Source organism: Ochotona princeps, chromosome 21, assembly GCF_030435755.1.
Source record: "Ochotona princeps isolate mOchPri1 chromosome 21, mOchPri1.hap1, whole genome shotgun sequence".
NCBI classification, from domain to species: domain Eukaryota; kingdom Metazoa; phylum Chordata; class Mammalia; order Lagomorpha; family Ochotonidae; genus Ochotona; species Ochotona princeps.
In genome coordinates, this window is record NC_080852.1 from 38194232 (window position 1) to 38214970 (window position 20739).

Below are 20739 nucleotides of genomic sequence, written 5' to 3' on the forward strand. Positions count from 1 at the left end.
GGCCGCCGCCCCTCCCCCGGGCAGCGGGTGTGGTTTCCATTTTTAGACATGCATGCAGGCTCCTTCAGAGCCAGAGCTATACGCAGAGACAGGAGTACACACCACGTTACCATCTAAGGCTCACAGACAACTCTGAGCGGAACATGTCAACAAACCAAAGATTGTTTAGAAAAAAAAAAAAAGGAAGGCACGTCCCAAACATCTAAATAAAATAAAACCAGCTCCTCAGTGTAAACAAGGGCACTGCTGGCCTTTCGATTAGAAAGACACAAACAATCTAAGAAGGATCTGGAGAGCTAAGGCCCTTTAGTAATGAAAAACAGGTCAAATAAAGATGCTGAAGCAAAGCATTGAAGTGTGTGCCATGATGAACTAAGGCAGAGTCCTGGAAGCTCCCACATGCTCTTCACTCACTTCTGGGACCTGAACTGGCATAGCTGAGGTCCTGCGTGGGTCCCTCCTTATGAGACCTGGCTGGCGGTACACACCCCCAGCTACCGGAAACACCTCAGCAGGCTCCAAGAGGGGTCCCCACAGCCCCTGGTGGACCTGCCACGCACCTCACGTTCTAGAGGCCACAGGGATGCCAACAGGCTGCTGGCACAGTTTGTGGTGGGTGCTAAGTGCTCCTTCCCTGCCAGAAGGAAACAAGGACACCCTGGCCTTACGTTCTTGAGGAACTCCTCCGCCACGATCCGTGCCCGGGCATTGACCGACAGCTTCATCTCACTGATTTCCTTGTCGATCTCCTCCATGAAGTGGATCACAAAGTCTACCAGCTTGTGCTTGTACATCTGCTCGGTGTGGAAGTTGGTGATCAGGAAGCTGATGTCATAGCCCTGGGGGAGAGGCAGCAGCATCGGAAGTCAGCACCAGGCAACCAGCTGCCATGCTGCCAGAAGGCTGAGACCTGCTCCCGGGGCACACATCCTCTTAGCTCCGGGCGTGTGTCCCGCCTCCCCGTCAGCAGAGCCTGCTGGGAAACTGTGGTTGGAAAGCTTCACTGGGAAGACTATGGCCCAAACAGCTTTGTGGTCAGCGTCAGTCAGTGATGCAAAGGGATCTGTAATCTTGTTATGGAAGCAGCTACCCCTGTAGCAGAATGTGTGGTCCAGACAGACTCCGTGACAGGTTGGATCTGGTATCTTACTATTTGGGCAAAGCACTGTATATGAGTAACTGTGTCTGTTCAGGGTCATTCCGGACATTAAATCCAAGACCAGAGACAGACGCTGGCACATGGCCAGCCCACACCAAGTCTGGGACAGTATCAGCTCCAGCACTGAGAACAGATACTATGAGCTGACCTGGCAGGCAGTCGGAGGGGAATCCCAGCACACAGGCAGGCAGCAAGTAACCAGTGTCAACCAGGGCTCTGAGAGGCCACAACAGAGTTGGTGGCACATCTCAGTAAGGAGTCTGACTGCACCACGTTCTTTCTGCCCAGAGGAGTAGCAACTCTCCCTTCGGGGGCCGTTTCCACAGTGGAGGCAGACTCTACTCCCTAAGCTGAGCCCTGTGCTCAGCTCTGGCAGCCAGGGTACCAGTTCTAGAACAGTGACAGAATCCAAGGTCCTGCAAACACTGGGGTCACGGGCCCTCACCTCCACTGGTTTCCTTCGAAGGATAAAGAAGTTCTCTGCCCGCATCATCATGAAGCGCATGAACTTGTGACACAGAATCTTCTCTATTTCATCAGCCTGGTGAGAGAGCACAGGAGCAACAGAGTCCCTACAGCTGACATCCTGGGTCAGGAAAGCCCGGAGCCTGGGCTAGCCAGGGGCAGTGACTGCTGTGCTGGGGCACTCTCGATCGTCCTGACAGGAGGGTCGAGGGCAGAGTCTACGGCAGGGTCTTGCCTCACATGCGGAGGCACTACCTCAATCTCAGCACACCCACTGCACAGGCTAGCTCCGGTGACACAGTCCTCAGCCGCCCACATTTCATCCCACTCCTTCAGTGAGCAGCCAGGAACACTCGGGGTATCCGCAACAAACGTGCAACAAGACCCACAACTTCTGCTTTTGGATTCTGTATACTTGAAGGGACAATTTTGCCAACCACTTGTTAATTTTGGGCTTTAACAAGGAAAACAGATTTCAGGGTTAGGGTTTCCCACAGACAATAGTATCTAGTCTGAGCTTAGAAGCCCTGTTTTGCTTTCACTGTCTCTACTTCCCTTCTCCAACAGCAGGTGATTATCTTTCCCATTAAAGGCATAAAATCTCTTCTCAAACAAATTTGAGTAAAAGGAAGTAGTTCCATTTTTTAACATCTACCTGGTAAGCCACCCTTTGGAGGATACACACAGAACAGTCATGGGGTAGTGGGAAAGCAGCAGTGCTGAAGCAAACCCCAAGTCTCAGTCTGAGACCCTCACAATCCAATCACTCCCAGTGCGGTTAGCTTCCCCAATCACACGTTCTCTCCATTCCTAAGCTGCAGCTCTGCAACCCAACACCGAACCAGGCCCAGTGTCTCGGATGTTGCCTGTCCTGCCTTCTAGCCTAGTGCGAGCCCCACAAGATAGCACTGGAGTCCCCTTTTACCCTGCTGACCATTCAGTCTGGCAGATCACCTCCTGAATACATTCTAGGAAGCAGAGCCTGGAATTCCTGAACCCCCAAACCAGGAATGTGGGGATCCCTGCTGGACAGGCAGCCTCACCTGTTTGACAGCAATGCTGACCCGGACAGAATTGATGGAGCCCTCGATGAGCACCTTCTCCTTCTCATTCCTGCTGATCGTGACGGGCTGTAACAGGAGCTCCTTGCTACTCCTGAAAACAGTCGCAGAGATCTCAATGTCGCAGAGGGACACAACACTTGGGGATTCTAGGATCGTGGAGATCACGATGGCCAAAAAACACCGGCACACAGGGCTGTAGGCCAGTGAGCATGTTCCACAGCAGACAGTGCCCAACCCCTGGCGTCAGGATGAAAAAGCCTCGAAATGCAGCTTTGCCTGCCATCGTCTTTGCCAAGTTGCCCTGCCGAATCTCAATTTTGATTCCTATCCCACTGGCAACAACTGAGAGATCAAAAAGGGTCAAATGTCTAACAGTGTGCTGCCATATTCTGTGAACTTGACAAGAGCGAGCTGATTTTAACAACCGAAGACCACAAACCACAAGGGAAGCCCTCGGGAGATGAGGGCAGCATCTGCCCACAGCGGTCTCCTTTAACACCAACACAGAAGGTTTACTGACTCACCACTGGCACCTCGGTCAGTTTAGGACAGTGGATGTCTCTGGACCTCCAGAGACTTGCTGTGGGATCTAAGCACACGGTGTGAGCTGATACCACCATGAAATGCCCGCATCTGGCCTGATGGTTTCAAGATGCTGGTTTAGACACCACCAACCCACACAGGGATTACAATCCCAGCTCTGGCTCCCAATCCAGCTTCCTGCTTCTGCAGACCCTGAGTGGGTAGTTGGTGATGGATGACTCAAGTATAAGGGTCTATGCTACTCATTCTGGCATTCTGGGCTCTTGGTTTCTGCCTGTCCTTGCCCTAATGTTGGCAGATGGAAAATCTTGGTTTGCCTCTGTCTTTGTCTCCTCCATTTTACTCTGCTTTTCAAAAGAAACATAATACATACGTACTTACAATTTTTTTTTCAAGGACTATCTGGAATAGTATGAAAGAGAGTTCATACTGGAAGGAAAAAAAAATTCTTGATCCTTAAATTAGAAAAGTATGCAGGGGCCTGGCGCAGTAGCCTAGTGATTAAAATCCTTGTCTTGCACACTTCGGGATCCCATATGGGCACCAGTTCTAATCCTGGCTAATTCACTTCCCATTTAGCTCCCTGCTTGTGGCCTGGGAAAGCAGGAGAGAATGGTCCAAGGCCTTGAGACCCTGCACCCACTTGGGAGACCCGAAGAAGCTCCTGGCTCCTGGTCAGCTCAGCTCTGGCTGTTGTGGCCACTTGGGGACTGAACAAGCAGATGGAAAGTTCTCCATCTCTCCTGCTCTATGTAACTCTACTTTCCTTCCTTTTTAAGAACCATTTATTGTTATTGGAAAAGCAAATTTACACAGAGAAGGAGACACAGAGAGAAAGAGACACAGAGAAAAAGATCTTCCATCTGCTGGTTCACTTCCCAAGTGGCTGCAATGGCCAGAGATGAGCTGAGTTGATTTGGAGCCAGGAGCTTCTTCCATGTGTCTGGCCCGCAGGTGCAGGATCTCAGGGCCCTGGGCCGTCCTCGATTCCTTTCTTAGGACATAAGCAGGGAGCTGAATGGGAAATACAACAGCTGGGGCAGGAACTGGCAAGGCAAAGATTTAGGCACTGAGTCATCACTCAGTCCCCTCTCTTTTTTTTTCTTCTCTTACAGGTAACTTTACTAAGTTTCATTTCATTCACTATAGGCACACATTCCCATTCCCGTTGTTTTTCTTCAAACCCTTTTCTTAGGTTCATTTGTGAATTGCTTTAAGATGTGAATAAAGTTAGAGTATCAATTTTTTGCAGAAAGACTGCACAGTCCCTCATGCACCAAAGGGCTTTACTGTATTTCTTTTACTGATGTACTTTAACAATACACGTGTAGTCATTTTTAAAAAATCATTTTTTTTCGGCAGATTATACTATCAGTTGGTAGAAATTAAACAAGAAGAGGAAGACACAGCAAAGCAAGAAGCTATGCCCAAAACACAGCCAGGGCAAAAGAATTCCATAAGGTGAGCAAGGGCTCAGCCAGACGCTGCCCAATTCCAGTGCGTGAAACAGCCATCACACAACTGCTACATTTAATCTTCATTCTTCCTACAGAAACTTCAAGTCAAAAAACACTTGATGACTTCCTATAAACCAGTGTAAAGTTCAAAGTTAAAAAAACTTTTATTAAAAAAAAACCTTTTATTTAAGTTCTCCATGTTGCAATTCCTTCACTGTACACTGTAAAAAATAAATAAATAAATAAAATAAAGTCCTCGCCTTGAACGTGCCAGGATCCCATATGGGCGCCAGTGTTAATCCCAGCAGCCCCATTTCCCATCCAGCTCCCTGCTTGTGGCCTGGGAAAGCAGTCGAGGACGGTCCAAAGCCTTGGGACCCTGCACCCTCGTGGGAGATGTGGAGGAAGTTCTGGCTCCTGCCCTTGGATTGGCACAGCACCGGCCGTTGCGGCCACTTGGAGAGTGAATGATTGAATGAAAGATCTTCCTCTCTGTCTCTCCTTCTCTCTGTATATCAATTCCAAGCAATTTACTCTCAGATCTTTAGAGCCAAGGGGCTCCCCCTGATTCTTACGGTCTCACATCCTCACATAATGAATGACTAACTCTACTTATCAAATGAATCAATCTCACATGGGATCCCAGCACTTGGGAGGTGGAGGATTTTCCAGGTGGAGATACAGTTTCAGTCCCCCAAATAATTTTTTTAAACGTCATTAATCAAATTATCACACCTGATCCTAAGCTACCAGTGCCTCTGACAGCACCTCAGGAAACTCCGTCAACAGCCCAAGATATCCTGCAATCCCGGTTCCAGGGAACTTCTCCCCAGAGTTCCGTCCCATCAACCCACTGACCCCATTTCCCCAACTCTGATCAGGTCCCGCTATTCTGACAACTCCAGATCCAGGCTCCCCAGAGCCCCCAGCGCAGGGCACTACACCCCTTACCCACCCACCCCTTGCGTTCCTACCTGACTTCCACCTCAGGCTATTCTGACAACTCCAGATCCAGGCTCCCCAGAGCCCCCAGCGCAGGGCACTACACCCCTTACCCACCCACCCCTTGCGTTCCTACCTGACTTCCACCTCAGGCTTGTTGTGTCGTTCCACCACCTGAGAAGAGAAATTCTCCAGGCAGAGAGCAGCCTGCAGCGTGGCCCGCACGGCACTCAGGTAGGGGCGAAGCGTGGCAGTCTGCAGAAGGCCCAAGGGCAAGATTAGAATCCAGCTCCCCACATCCTTCCTTCCATCCATCTGTCCCTGTGCGCGCACGCACACATCTGGAGCTGCCTGGTTCCCATCCACCATACAGAACAGAACAGAGGAGGCCTTCGAGATGCCTTCTGGTCCCAGTCTAGCCTGGTGACTGCCAGGGGACAATTCTGCCACCTGCAGATGTGGGGGAGGGTGCTACTGACATCAAGAAGCAAGAGCGGGGCTTGGCGGCGTGGCCTAGTAGCTAAGGTCCTCGCCTTGATCCCATGTGGCAGCTGGTTCTAATCCCGGCAGCTCCACTTCCTCTCTATCTCTCCTCCTCTCAGTATATCTGACTTTGTAATAAAAATAAAATAAATCTTTAAAAAAAAAAAAAGCAGCAGCAGCATGAGCGGGCCATTCTCCGAGCGGAGCAGCCTGAGGCACCACAGAGAAAGCTGCAGCCCTTCACAGCCCCGAGGCTGACACCCACAAGCTGCACTAGGACAACAAGGATACAGGCGCTGGTGTGCCATTCCCCACCTCGTGAGAAACTCAAACAAGGAAGAGCATCTGCACCTTCCACTAGCCCCACCGGGTAGGGGGCAGAGATGACAGCTGTGACATGAAGAAACTGCCTGTCCTCTCCTCCAGCAGGAGACACTGGCTTGACCGGACACAGAAACAGGACCAGGCGCATCAGGCCCTGAGGAAAACAGCAGAGACCTCCCACTGCACACTGCAGCCAGTGCCTGGGGCAAGCCAAGTCCCCCCTCAGTGCCAGGGGAGGAAGGGGCTCCCACGCCTGCAGCCAGTGCCTGCGGCAAGCCAAGTCCCCCCTCAGTGCCTGGGGAGGCAGAGGCTCCCACGCCTGCAGCCAGTGCCTGGGGCAAGCCAAGTCCCCCCTCAGTGCCAGGGGAGGAAGGGGCTCCCACGCCTGCAGCCAGTGCCTGCGGCAAGCCAAGTCCCCCCTCAGTGCCTGGGGAGGCAGGGGCTCCCACGCCTGCAGCCATGGGCTCATGTCTCCGCGCCCCAGCCATCACACACATCTTCCTTCCTCACACGGACTCTGCGTAACTTCCCCTTTGTGACAAGGAACTCGGCCATCTCAGTGGACGGCTCTCCTCTGGAGAGTGAGTCTTAGTCTTGGCAGAGTAGGTATGTCTAGCCACAGCCCACTGGCCACACCTGGCTCGGCACCCAACCGTGTTCAGCAGGATGCATGAATGAATGGACAGGCGACAGATGCAATTGACTGAGGTTACAATAGCACAAAAGGCACTGTGGGCTGCTGAATGAGACACATCCTAGGTTGAGTACTGGTTTCACTCTGTTCTTGGTGTGGGAAGGCCCCATCGCTGGGGCTTTCTTAGGAGGAAGTGACAGAACTGCGCGTGTCCTAAGGGTCAGAGAATGGAGGGAGGCCCGAGGGAGGTAGACAGCGGAAGGGAGGCTCTTCAAAGAGCCCTGGACAGTGGCTGAGGACAGGACTAGCTCTGGAGGGAGATGGTCAAGGTGGCGACTGCCACAATTTCCAAGAAAGTGTCCACCCAGTGGACAAATGAAAACAAATAGTGACACATGTAAGCGAACTCTTATCCCAGGAACAAGGACAAGCTCAGAGGCGCTCTGCAACCGGAAGAGGCAGGGGACACTGACAAGGGTTGGGACAACTTGGTGGGGTAGCTCCATCTCCACAGAATAACGAGGCAATGTTTGTCAGCTTCCATCAGCACTAAGGGGTACTCCGGGGTGGCCTGTTCCATGACACCTGCCTTCTCACAAAGACATCTACTTCACTAAATCTGAGGCCCGTCCTCGCCCAGGAAAAAATGCTCAATCTTCTAGCTGAGGCAGGAACACGCAAAATGAGCCGAGACAGAGAAGCCAGGAATGAGGTGAGCCTTGAATCCCAGCCCAACTTCAAGGTGTCCACCGAAACCTGCTAAGAGACCTGGGGAGGCGGACCGAACCCTCACCGGGCACAGGTGGTCCATGCAGAGGGGAAGCAGTGGACGGCCGGAGAGCCGGGCCCCGGGGGGAGGCGACAGAGACGGGGAAGGGGCAAGGCTGGAGGGACGAGGAAATGGGGGCGCCCGCCGGCCCCCCGCACACCACTGGCAAGCCGCGGGGTCGCGAGGCCGCCAACGTGCCCCGCAGCGCTACTCCCCGCGGTAGGCCCACTTCCGGCTTCCTCCATGATCCAAGACGACCCCCCAGCCGCCTCCATGGCCCGTCCGCTAGGCCGCCCCCCACCAGCCGGTCTCCCCGACTCGCCCCTTCCTCACCCGGGCCCCCGCCCCTCCCTCCTTCTGTCACCCTCTTCGGGTCCCCAACATTCCCGGCACCCCACAGCCGCAGGCCCTCCGCAGCAGAGCTACGTCTCCCCCAAGACCCACAGCCGTGAGGCACAAAGAGGGGGTCCCCGGCCGGGGGCCCGGCTCCCTCACCATCGCGGGCGCTGGCTGGGCCGGAAAGCGCAAGTACGGAAGTGGCCAGCCCCGCGACGACGCCTGCCCTTTCTCCAGCAGCGCAGCCGCAGTCTCCGCCAGGACTTCCGGACGATACCATCAGGCTTCTGAAGGGGGAAGGGAGGAAAAAATCTGTGGGACATTGGTATCTTCAAGGCGTTCTCCCGCTAGGATTGTCTTGGTGTTTTCAAACTGTCGAAGTTATCGTTGTCTATGCAAGCGCCTCACACCATCTGTTGGACTGCCGCTGGTGCCTTCACCTTTTCTCTTCGCCTCTGCTACAGCTTCCCCCCCGGGCAGGCAATGGTACAGGCCGACCTTAGGTTGGGCACCAAATTAGGCCAAACCGAGGCGGAGGAGGCCCACGCTGCTTCCGGCTGTGCGCCCCCATCCTGCCTCCGGGCCCCTCCCACCTGCCGCCCCGGGGCTCGGCGGGGCCGATTGCGGCTCCCGGGTCCCGGACGTCGGGCCCCGCCCCCGCCGGCCGCGCTCCAGGCCGCTCCGAGGCCCGCACCCCACGCCCGCCCCCGAGTCCCCCGCAGCAGGCGGCCCGCCCACAGCCAGTTCCGGGGCGGTTGCTCCGAGCCCGGACGAGGAGGGGGGGTTTGCAGTGAGGAGCTCGTTGGGGGCAGAGGCGGCCTAGGGGGTTCGTGGAGCACAAGGGGCCTTCGAGGCGGGGCGCTGGGGCGACCCGCGGGTGGAGCTAGCCAGTAGGCAGTCCGGGCACCGACCTGGGCTGTGGTCGGGCATCGTCTCTTAATCCTCACAGCACCCCAGGGAGGTAGGTACTGCTGTTAGCCCTGTGATAGGGGTTCAGAATTTGGGGGGGGATGGAGGAGGGAAACGACTTCTTTTTGTGGCCCCATGTTCCAGACAAGGAAGACTGAGTCTAGGGGCCCCTCAAGTAGAGAATGGCTTGAACCCTGGGCATGTGTATGGCTGCCCACCTACTCTTGGAGACAGAGAAGGGGAGAAGGTGTAGTGGGGGGCGACAGCATTCAGAGAGGGGCTGGAACAGTGAGGCAGCGAGCAGGTTGGGGAGGCAAAGGAGGGTGTGCTGTGGTGGTTACACCGCCTGCACTTTGCTGTGGTTTGTTTTGTTTTGAGATATATTTACATGAAAGGAAGAGTTAGACCAGTCTCCCCATCGGCTGGTTCTCCCACTGGCCATGGTAGCTGCGGCTGGGCCAGGACGAAACTAGAAGTGTTTCTCCCACGTGGGTTCGGGGGCCCCGGCAGCTGAGACATCTTCCACTGCTTTCCCAGGTGCATTAAGAGGCAGCTGGATGGGAAGTGGAGCAGCTGGGAGTCCCAAACAGTGTCCACATGGGATGCAGGCAGCTTCTTAACACGCTACACCACATTGCCGGCTTCTCTGTATTTTTTGCTGTTGTTATTCTGTCTTTAAAAGAGACCTTCCATCCACTGGTTCTGTCATTCCCCAGGTGCCTGTGACAGGTCAAAGCAAAAACCCCATCTGAGTCTCCCACGTGGGTAGCAGTCCCCAGTCCCCTGCTACCTCCCCAGTCATGTGACCAGTAAGCAGGATTGGAAGCAGCACATCTAGACTTGAACCGGGTACTCCTAGCTGCTGCACCAGGTAGCTGCTGGACCTCTGTGCCCACTGCCCTGCCCCAGTTGGGCACCTGGCACCTGAAACACTTGCTTCTCATATGGGAGCCGATTAATGTCCCGGCTGCTCCACTTCTCATCCAGCACCTTGCTTGTGGCCTGGGAAAGCAGTAGAAGATGGCCTTTTGAAACCTTGGGTGCCTGCATCCACGTAGGAGAACTAGAGGAGGCTCCTGGCTTTGGATGAGCTCAGCTCCGGCCACTGCGGCCATTTGGGGAGTGAGCCAGCAGGTAGAGGATGTCTGCTTCAGTCTGTACATCTGCCTTTCCAATAAAATAAATCTAAAAAAAAAAAGGTCCAGTGGTTCTTGCTCTTGGGCATAAGCCAGTAGGCTGCCCTGGGCCCCTCTGGGTGCACTGTGGGAGCTTGGTGAGTGGGCTCATCAAGCCCAGCTGTTCCTGGCTGGAAAGAGCTGTGAGGTATCTTCTAGCCTGTTCGTACCCCACCCATGGCTCGCTCCTCCACAGCTCTGCAGGCTCCCGCACCCCGGGCCATGAGCGAGCTGAAGGACTGTCCCCTGCAGTTCCATGACTTCAAGTCCGTGGACCACCTAAAGGTCTGCCCACGTTACACGGCTGTGCTGGCCCGCTCCGAGGACGATGGCATTGGCATTGAGGAGCTGGACACGCTACAGCTGGAGCTGGAGACGCTGCTCTCCTCTGCCAGCCGGCGCCTGCGCGTGCTTGAGGCCGAAACCCAGGTGATGGCCCACAGGGGGCTGCTGGCGGGCTCTGGGCCAGGGTGTCGGGTAAGGCCCCGGGTTAGGGAGCCCTACGCCAAGCTCACGGGACGTGAAATGCCCTTGCCCTGCTGCAGATCCTCACAGACTGGCAGGATAAGAAAGGTGACCGGCGATTCCTGAAGCTGGGCCGGGAGCACGAGCTTGGCGCACCCCCCAAGCATGGCAAGCCCAAGAAGCAGAAACTCGAAAGCAAGGCAGGGCATGGGCCTGGGCCCGGCCCCGGGCGGCCCAAGTCCAAAAACCTGCAGCCCAAGATCCAGGAATACGAGTTCACTGATGACCCTGTCGACGTGCCCCGGATCCCCAAGAATGACGCCCCCAACAGGTTCTGGACAGAAAGGGAGGCATTGGGGATGAGGGAGGCAGGGGCCAGGGCTGACGTGGGACCCCGCTTGGGACCTCCTTCCCCTTGCAGGTTCTGGGCCTCCGTGGAGCCCTACTGCGCCGACATCACTAGTGAAGAGGTGCGCACGTTGGAGGAGCTCCTGAAACCGCCAGAAGATGAAGCCGAACATTATAAGGTAGGACCCTGGACTCCGGCAACCCTCCTCGCTTTCCTCCGCCCCACTCCCAGGGCACCTGTTCCACACAGCAGCCTGCCAGGTGTGGGTCCTTGTGTGCCTTACCCACAGGCCAGCTGGCCCAGGCCAGCTCTGACCACACGGTGCCTCTGCCATGGTGACACTCTGGATCCCCTGGCAGGAGGCAGATCTCCCCGCGACTGCCGTATCACGTATCTGAGCCAAAGAGCAAACATCCGAGAGGCAGATTGGGCAGTCATGTGCACATCCCACAGGGCTGTTTCCAGGCTGCCCTGCTGAAACAGGCCCTGCCACCCACACAGAAGACCCAGATGGAATTGTCAGTTTAGGTCTGGCCCAGCCCTAGCTGTAGCAGGTGTGCTTGCAATCTTGCTGGATAGGCACTCGAAAATTCAAGCAGTGAAAGGAGAAATTCCTCTCATATGCAAATCTAAACCCCTAGTTCTCTCTGGATGGAGGTTGTAACCCAAGACAGTCTGTATAAGCACCAAGCCATGACCTGTGCCTTGATAGATTTTTCTGGATCGTCTTCTCCATGTTCCTTCTTCACATGTCTGTTGGGCTAGGGATAGTATGTCTGCTCCATTCCTCTGATGCCTGGCACTGGCCCCGACCAGGACTGCGGGCTGGCGAGAGATAAGCGAATGAGCAAGCAGTTCCGCAGCAGTACCAGGCGCACAGGGGGAGCCGCGTCCCTGCTCAGGGCCTGTGCTACCCTCCCACAGATCCCCCCACTGGGCAAGCACTACTCCCAGCGCTGGGCCCAGGAGGACCTGCTGGAGGAACAGAAAGATGGGGCCAGGGCGGCAGCTGTTGCCGACAAGAAGAAAGGCCTCGTGGGACCCCTGGCCGAGCTGGACACCAAAGGTAGGTCCTCAGCCTGCCTGCTCCAGCCAGGTACAGAGTGCCCAGAACTCCACCCCGCTGCCCTCTTGCTCTGCCTGCTGCAGATGTCGATGCCCTGCTGAAGAAGTCAGAGGCCCAACACGAGCAGCCGGAAGACGGATGCCCCTTCGGTGCCCTGACCCAGCGCCTGCTTCAGGCCCTGGTGGAGGTGAGCACCCCCTGCCCGAGCAGCCACCACATATGCCTGTGCTCTTCAGGAGCAGTGCCAAAGGGAGGCAGCTGTCCCCTGTCTCTTGGGGAGGGCTGTCTCCAGGAAGCAGCAGGTGGGAGGGTGATGGGAGATTGCTGGCTTCTGAAGAAGCTCGGAGCCTGGAGCACAGGCAGCTGGAACAACTACTGCACCCTCCCCTCCGCTGCTGCGGCCTACCAGGAAAACATCATCTCCCCCATGGAGGACTCCCCCATTCCTGACGTGTCTGGCAAAGAGTCAGGGGCCGATGGCGCAAGCACCTCTCCCCGCAACCAGAACAAGCCCTTCAGGTGAGTGTCAGGAAGCTAGGGCGACCCAGTCCAGGTGGTGTGATCCATTCTCACTTCAGATACACATGTGTGCATGTGCGGGAAAGGCTGGGAGAATAGCGGCTGGGCGATGGGCAGCCGGGATGGACTGCCGTCTGTGTCAGGCGGCCTGGGGGTGTTGTAGGTTCCTCTCAGCCCTTGCACTGTGGATTTCTGTCACTTGTGTTCATGCACAGACCCGGTGTGGGTGTCTCCATAGATACAGCTTAATGATTTTATTTATTTGAAAGACAGAGTATAAAGATCTGATTCACTCCCTAAAGAACCGCCACAACAAGGGCTGAGCCAGACCAAAGCCACAAGTCAGTTTTCTTCCTGGTCCCCCACAGGGCTGCAGGGTCCCAAGCACGTGGCCATCCTCCCTGCTTTCCCGGGCATATCAGCAGGGAGCTGGATGGGAAGTGAAGCAGCTGGGTCTTGAACTGACTTCCTTATGGGCTGCCAGTGCTACACAGGGCAGCTTTACTCATCTTGTCATGTGCTGGCCCTGTGTCTGTATTTTTGTATCTGGATACACAGAGAAAGGCGCCTGGGGCAGACTCCCCCCAGGGCTGACATCGGTGTCCTGGAACCTGAGGGTCTTGTCCTCCCTCCCGCCCCCACCCCAGCGTGCCACATACCAAGTCCCTGGAGAGTCGCATCAAGGAGGAGCTGATTGCCCAGGGCCTCCTGGAGTCTGAGGACCGCCCCGCGGAGGACTCAGAGGATGAAGTCCTGGCCGAGCTGCGCAAAAGGCAGGCCGAGCTGAAGGCCCTCAGTGCCCACAACCGCACCAAGAAGCATGACCTGCTGAGGTGAGCGGGGAGGGTGACTCATGCCAAGGAGGGGCCCCTGGGCCGCAGAGCAAAGCCAAGGTGTCATGCACCTGCAGTCACTCGACTGACTCGAGGGCCTCTCTAGATAAAGTTTGCCATCATAGCCATCGCCATGGGTGTGTTGCAGCCTGAGAGTGTGAACATGAGTGCTGGAAGCCTCCTGCTGGGTCAGTCCCGGTAACTCTGGCTGGATGTGTGACAGTTACGGCTCTTCAGCAGAAAGCAGCCAGGGACTCAGTGCCAGTGCATCAGGTCTGCACATGGCATCTGGAGGGAACCACCCTCCTGCTGGGAGGCAGAGCGGCAAGGCAGCCAAACAGGCTCCTCGCTGTGTCATCCCCGAATGTCCCCTCTCTCTCAGCACCTGTTGTGCTGGGGGCGGGAGGAGAGGCGGAAAAAGGGACTGGCCATCTGCAGGTACCGCCTGGCCAGGTACACAGGTGTCGAGGCATGTGCATGCTGAGTGCCTGTGTGTGTCAGGATGTAGCTGCCTGCTCTCGCGCAGTCCCCCAGCCAGCCCTCGGGGAGCTGGAATTCTTCAGGTTCACTGAAAGCTACACACCCTGTAAAGAGCCGAGCTGAGGCTTGAGCCTGAGATGGAGTCTGTGTTTCTTACAGTTCATGTTCCTTTCAGGGGTGAGAAGGGAAAATGTAGATGAAAGGAGGTACCAAGGGGAGTGGGCAGAGAGAAGTACGGCCATTGTTCATGTCTGAGCAGCAGGAAGCAGTCCCCAGGCCTCCAGAGTGAGCTGTTGCTTCTTATCTGACAGCTGGGCACCAGGCCAAGCCCTAACTGCACCACCTCCCAGCCAGCTGCCATGCATCTGGGAAGGTAGTGGGAGATGGGCCATGTGCTTGTGCCCCTGCCACCCACACGGGAGACCCAGATGGAGCTTTTGTTCCCAGTTTCTTCCTGGTGCGTCCCTGGCTATTGTGGTCCCTGGGGGAGTAAACCAGCAGGTGAAAGCTTGATCTAAAATGTTAGGATGCAGAAAAGATGTAGAGAAGTGGAGCTGGCTGTTGCAACAGGTCTGTCTCACTGTGGAAGGGCGTTGGCCTTTCTTTTCTTTTTTTAAAAAGATTTCTTTGGAGGCTGGCGTAATAGCCTAGCAGCTAAAGTCCTTGCCTTGACCGCGCTAGGATCCCATATGGGCACCAGTTCTAATCCCAACAGCTCTGCTTCCCATCCAGTTCCCTGCTTGTGGCCTGGGAAAGCAGTCAAAGACGGCCCAAGGCCTTGAGATCCTGCACTCGCGTGTGGGAGACCCGGAGGAGACTCCAGGCTCCTGGCTTGGGATTGACTCAGTTCCGGCCAGTTCAGCAGCTTGAGGAGTGAATCAACATACAGTTCTTCTTCTCTGTCTCTTCTGCTCTTTGTATATCTGCCTGTCCAATAAAAATAAGTCTTAAAAAAAAAAAAGATTTCTTTGTAAGAGTGACAGAGAGGCAGAGACACAGATCTTTCATACACTGGTTCACTCCCCAGGTGGCCACATGATCAGGGACTGGTATAGGCCAAAGCCAGCAGCCTAGAACCTCATGAGGGTCACCCATCGTCCGCTGCCTTCCCAGGGAGTTGGATCTGAAGCAGGGGAGCCAGAACTGGAACCACCACTCCAAAATGGAGTGCTGTTACTGCAACTGATGACTTAGCCCACGGGAACATAGTGCCAACCCTACTGTGAGATTGGGTTTTTTTCAGAGGGCTCTTAAATAGCACATTGGAGAGCAAGGAGTAGAGACTTCTTCATGCCCTCTCTCCTCACCATGCATGGTTCCCCCACGGTCCACTTGATTTACTCTTGGAAAGAAGATACAATAGTGCCCAGCACACAGTGCCATGGAACATGGATCATGACTTCTATTTTGGGTCATGAGCATATGAAAGGCCCAGGTGTGCCAGTGTAGACAGTGTGTGGGCTTGGGCCGGCAGGGGAGAGGCTGGCCACAGCACATGGCTGCTGGTCCCCACAGGCTGGCCAAGGAGGAGGTGAGCCGCCAGGAGCTGAGGCAACGGGTCCGCATGGCTGACAACGAGGTCATGGATGCCTTCCGCAAGATCATGGCCGCGCGGCAGAAGAAGCGGACCCCCACAAAGAAGGAAAAGGACCAGGCCTGGCGGACGCTGAAGGAGCGTGAGAGCATCCTGAAGCTGCTGGATGGGTAACGCCCTGCCACCTGCTGGGGCATCTTCCTCCTTGGGAGTACCCTCTGGCGGCCATAGGCTCTACCGCCAGGACTCGAGCCCTGCTGGGCTGGCCTCAGGCCCACTTCCTGTTTGGTCCCTGAAATGGGGCAGGGCATCTGTTCTGGTTCTTCTGTCTTCCCCTTCTCCCCTCCCTCTCTACCCTGGCCCTCCCCACCTCTCCCACCCCAGAGACTTCTCCCTTGTGGTTTTGTAAAGTGCAAATTTAAGGATAAAGCGACTGCTGTGGTTTTAAAAAAAAAGACACCCCACCATCATTGAACGTGTTCCCTGTGTGTGGTAGGAGTCTGGGGTGGGGGGCAGGGTTCAGGGTCGTTGGGCCCAGGGCTACTCATTGTTCACGCAGGAATAACTGTGAGGACACGTGGGCTACAGGTTGCAGAAAGTGTTGCCAAGGCCTGGTGGCCCTGGCAGGGTGCCAATCAAGGTTGGCCAATCTAGCAGCTCAGCAGGGCCACCAGGAGTCAGGTGTTTCCACATGGCCTGCCCTGGGGTCAGCTGCTCTCCAGCTGTGGGGTGGCAGTGAGACACAGCATTCAGGGCTAGTACTTCCTCACTTACAGTCAGTGCAGGAGAGAACAGGGGCTAGACCCTTTCCCACATCCCCTTCTGCCTGAGCTGGAGTCCATAGCCTGCTGCTTGGCCATTGCAATGGGGCTCCTGCTGCAGGCTCCAACTCACCAGTGCAGCCTGCCCCTCTAAGCACCAGGCCTGGGGCGAGAGTGTGGAAACCAAGCAGCCAGGCGTGGGGAGAGAGGGGTGGAACTTGCCAGGCCTCCACAAGCCCCCTTCTACTGCCAGGGCTGGCGAGCTGGGCCCCAGCCCCATGCCTGAAGTACTCTCCCTCCTCCCCTTCTTCCCTACCTCAAGTTGTTCTATTCCCAGATTAGTCAGGATTTAACAGGCAGTTTATCATGGAAAGGTTGAGGTCCAGGCAGTGGGGAGGGGAGTGGTACCCTAGGGAAGTGACCTATAAACTGAGCTTCTTTATAGAAGCAGAGCCCCTCTCTCTCCACGGGTACAAAGGCCCCTCCCACTCACGTGGTTTTCCTGGGACTGGCAAGTCAGGGCGAAGGCCAGCTTAGCAAGGCTCAGTGCCGCCAACAGCTGTGGTTGATTAAGGAGTGGACAAGGGAGGCCACCACTGTACCAGGGGAGGAGAGGTTAGCACTGGTCAAGTCCTGGTCACATGTGGCCCACACAGGGTCTGTGTACCCTGCCTGAGAACAGAGTTGGGTTGCAGAAGCAGATGGAGAAGACAGCCAAGTCCTGAGGGTGTCGGGGGCCCTGCAAGTCCTGCTGAGCTTCCCCCTCACTTCAGGCCACAAGTGCTGCTTTTCGGTTTGCAGTTGGTCACCTGTAACTCAGACATGGGTAACACAAGGTGATTTGGGGGCTGGCACTGTGACAGAATGGACTGTCACCACTTACAGTGTGACATCCTATATGGGCACTAGTTTGAGACCCAGCTATGCCACTTCTGATCCAGCGCCCTGCTCACAGCCTGGGAAAGCAGTGGAGAATGGCATAAGTGTTTGGGCCCTGGTACTCACGTGGGAGACCTGGAAGAAGCTCCCGACTCCTGGCTTTGGACCAGCCCAGCTCTAGCTATTGAGGCCATCTGGGGAGTGAACCACCAGATGGAAGACTTCTCTCTCCCTCTTTCTATAACTCTGCCTTTCAAAAAAAATAGCATAAAAAAGTGGGTTGTAATGACAATCAAGGAAAACCGCTCTACAGAGGACAGCACCAGCCCGCCCCTGCCAGGTGTAGCACCAGCAGTTTTCCAGCAACGTCGCCAGCTTGCTTAGGGGCACTTCAGGCAGATACAAGAGAAGCCAGTGCCAATAGCAATGATGACCAAGCACTCGGCACACATCAGCTGAGGCCCAGGCGCCGTTAATGGTTCCTACCAACCGCCACTCACAGTGAAAAAACCACGGCGGAGCCAGCTGTGTCCCTTGCTTGATCAGGATTAAAATTTGCCTGTGCGACTCACACACAGTCTCTTCACAACAGAACTTGCCCCGCTAACAGTCTGTGAGGACAGCAGCCCCCACACTTGGTCAGTGTACGACCTGTGCAGCCCCACAGGGCAGTCCTGCATGCAAGCCTCGGCCCTCCCTCAGCCTCTGTCAAGAGCATACGTTTGGTAGGTGTTGTGAACAGAGAATTCTAGGAACAAAGATGATGTGGAGGAGGCGAGGCGGGGGCTGGTGTTCCAAAATTGGGAGGAACTGTGAGAGAGAGGGGGAGGGAGGGACTATAAATGGAAGAACCTTCGAAGAGTGACTGGGACTGGCTCATGTGGGTTGGTGGGGAACCTTTCCTTCCTCACCTCCTTTCTGCCAGGCTGTTACCACATACCTTGGACACGGCAGACATGGACAAGGTGAATGGCGACACGCCCTGTCTGCAGGAACCAGTTGTCACCGCCCTGTAGCACCATGGTGACAGACGCTGAGCCTGTCCCAGGGGCTCTCCCTTGTGGGGGTTGGGTGTGCTGTGTGTGAGAAGCTGGGGTCACCTGAGGAGGGGGAAATGTGTTCCAGGAACACAAGGCTCTGATTTAAATAGGAAACAAGGACTTTGGTCCCAGGAGGTGTCCCTAGTGCCCAAGATGATTGTTTTGTTTTTCCAAGGTTGGGTGTTTAACCTCATGGTGAGGCACCTGGCCTGGATCCTGTACCTACCCCTGGCTTATAACTTCACTCCTGGCTAACAGGCCAGCATACGCAGTGTGGCTCCTGGCTCCCGGCTGCAGCCTGGCCCAGTGCCAGCATTTGAGGGCATTTGAGGAGTGGGCCAGGGGATGGCAGTATTTACTTTTTTTTTTTTTTTTTTTTTTTAAGATTTAGTTTATTCTTATTGCAAAGTCAGATATACAGAGAGAAGGAGAGAGAGAGGAAGACCTTCCATCCGATTATTCACTCCCCAAGTGACTGTAATGGCCAGAGTTGTGCCAATCCGAAGCCACGAGCCAGGAACTTCCACAGGTCTCCCACATGGGTGCAGGGTCCCAAGGCTTTGGGCCATACCCGACTGCTTTCCCAGGCCACAGGCAGGGAGCTGGATAGGAAGTGGGGCTGCCAGGATTAGAACCGGTGCCTATATGGGATCCCGGTGCGTTCAAGGCGAGGACTTTAGCTGCTAGGCTATTGCGCCGGGCCCAGGAGTGCTTATTCTTAAATAAATGTGTATATACATATATACTTGTTATTATTTAATTTAGCCCACAAAAGCAACACCTGCTCCTGCACAGTTCTTGACCAGGGACTTTGGGAAGCACCATGGGGAGAGTGGGGAGGTTAGGCCTCTTCCCACAGCAGGTCCCCAGCACCCTGGGGACTGGAGTGCAGGGGCCCAGGTGTCTGCTGCCAAGAGGGGCACAGAGGCTGGAACCCAGTCAGACAACAGGTTCCTTCCCTGGCCTGGGGCTCAGGACCCCATGAAGATGGTGGGCATGCAGGACACAAGCTCATGTGTGTCATACCCTCATCCAGGTGCTCCACTGGCTCCTCCCCTCCTACTTGCCCTCCGTCTTTACTCATTCCAAGTTCCCTTTCGCACTTACTCAGTGCCCTGGCTGAGAGCTGCAGAGGAGGGCCAGGATGCCACTGGATGATCAGAACCCAAGGTGGCAGGTATGCGGCCTGCAGGGATCCCAGCAAGGCAAGGATTTAAGGAAGCCTGTAGGGCCAGACAGGAAGCAGCTGGACAGAAGCTGGCATGCCAGACAAGGAGGTGTGAACAGCTGGCCTGCTTCAAGAGAGGTGGCAGCTCCAGTGTCACCTGAGCCCCAGGGGTGTGGCAGGGAGGGAGCTGGAAAGTAGGCCGAGAGCAGGCCAGGCCAGGTCCCAGCATGGTTCAGCACTACCCGGGACTCTGATGAGAACGCACATCCTCAGGCCCCATCAGAGAGAACCAGAAAGTTTGTGGGGGTCAGGGACACCCAAGTCCTGTTTCATCCTCCACTTGAAGGCGTGTTGGCATTCTGCAATATTCTGGGGAGAAATAGTTTGTTTCCCTCATTCTTTCAACTTCAGGTGCCCTTTACAGTTTATGACTCACAAGCAGGCAGGGAGCCAGGAGCCAGGAGCGGCTTATTAGCAGGACAGTACTATACCACCCTTTTGAATGACAACGGACTCTGGGGCCAGAGAGAGCAATATGGAGGTGGGGACAACCACACCATCCAAAAAACTGTGAGGGCAGGTATAGTCTTCTCAACACAATTTCTGGCGGAGAGAAAAGCAGAAGAGCATCTATCAGAGGGCGAGATGAAAACCCACCCCAAGGCCTGTCCAGCCAACCCGCAATACACAGGCCATCAGAGAAATGCCTGGGAAACTTGTGAATGAAAAGACAGGTCCCTACCTCCCAACCCTGAGAACCTGTCCTTGCTAAGACAGCTTTTAGAAAATGCCTGTACACACTCTACTGAAAAAAATAGAGGCCAGAAGAACCCAACCACAGCAAGACTACACAGCCCATACAAGCCAGGACACCTTCAGTACTTGTGTCACAAGACTCCTATACCAATCCATCATCACATTCCATCTGATGAAGCATCATAAGGCATACTCAACTAAGATAACTGCTATAGAAATAACAAAGACTTGAGCTCAGCACAGTAGCCTAGCAGCCAAAGTCTGGGACCTCTTTGGGCACTGGTTCTAATCCCGGCAGCCTTGACCCGGAAGAGGCTCCTGGCTCCAGGCTTCAGTTTGGCTCAGCTCCAGCTGTTGCAGCCACTTGGGGAATGAATTATAGGACAGAAGATCTTTCTCTCTATTTCTCCTCCTCTCTGTATATCTGACTTTGCAATAAAGATAAATCTTAAAAAAAATAAAGACTCATCACAACATAAGAAACCCAGTCTAAAGGACTAGTCACCGTGACCACAGCAGCTGCTTGCAAGGGCATGGCAAACAGCCGAGGGCAGTCCCCTGCGTGGTAGACTCACATCCAGGATGTATGCTCCTAACTGCAGCACTGCTACAGTCAGGGTGAACTTTCA

General features: G+C 55.2%; 2 protein-coding genes across 4 annotated transcripts in view; one reads left to right on the forward strand and one right to left on the reverse strand.

Moving 5' to 3' along the window:
- The window catches only part of LOC105941520 (actin-related protein 2/3 complex subunit 4), a 32532-nt gene extending 24052 nt beyond the window's left edge, over positions 1–8480 (reverse strand). The window contains exons 1-5 of one of the 3 annotated variants that reach the window (XM_004581294.3): positions 8336–8477; positions 5767–5885; positions 2668–2779; positions 1605–1700; positions 669–839 (exon numbers count right to left, since the gene is read on the reverse strand). In XM_004581294.3, coding sequence (XP_004581351.1) covers positions 669–839; positions 1605–1700; positions 2668–2779; positions 5767–5885; positions 8336–8338 — 501 coding nt within the window. In that variant the 5' untranslated portion in view covers positions 8339–8477. Of the gene's footprint in view, positions 1–668; positions 840–1604; positions 1701–2667; positions 2780–5662; positions 5677–5766; positions 5886–8335 lie in introns of those variants that run through there. The other 2 variants (XM_058679021.1, XM_058679020.1) reach the window with 2 other exon arrangements.
- A 227-nt stretch (positions 8481–8707) lies between these two features.
- TADA3 (transcriptional adaptor 3) lies at positions 8708–15935 on the forward strand. Its single transcript, XM_004581291.4, has 9 exons — positions 8708–9137; positions 10457–10689; positions 10806–11056; positions 11147–11252; positions 11999–12140; positions 12224–12327; positions 12550–12659; positions 13307–13492; positions 15488–15935. Exons 2-9 carry the CDS (start codon positions 10483–10485, stop codon positions 15678–15680), a joined length of 1299 nt encoding a protein of 432 aa, XP_004581348.1. The 5' UTR covers positions 8708–9137; positions 10457–10482; the 3' UTR covers positions 15681–15935.
- The last annotated feature ends 4804 nt before the right edge of the window (positions 15936–20739 follow it).

What these genes read in the sequence shown, in the direction of transcription:
- TADA3 (XM_004581291.4), top strand. Translation starts at nt 10,483, where the DNA reads ATGAGCGAGCTGAAGGACTGTCCCCTGCAGTTCCATGACTTCAAGTCC. An exon ending in ATGAAGCCGAACATTATAAG is followed by an intron (nt 11,253 to 11,998) that starts GTAGGACCCTGG and finishes ACCCTCCCACAG; the next exon opens with ATCCCCCCACTGGGCAAGCA. An exon ending in TGCTTCAGGCCCTGGTGGAG is followed by an intron (nt 12,328 to 12,549) that starts GTGAGCACCCCC and finishes GCGGCCTACCAG; the next exon opens with GAAAACATCATCTCCCCCAT.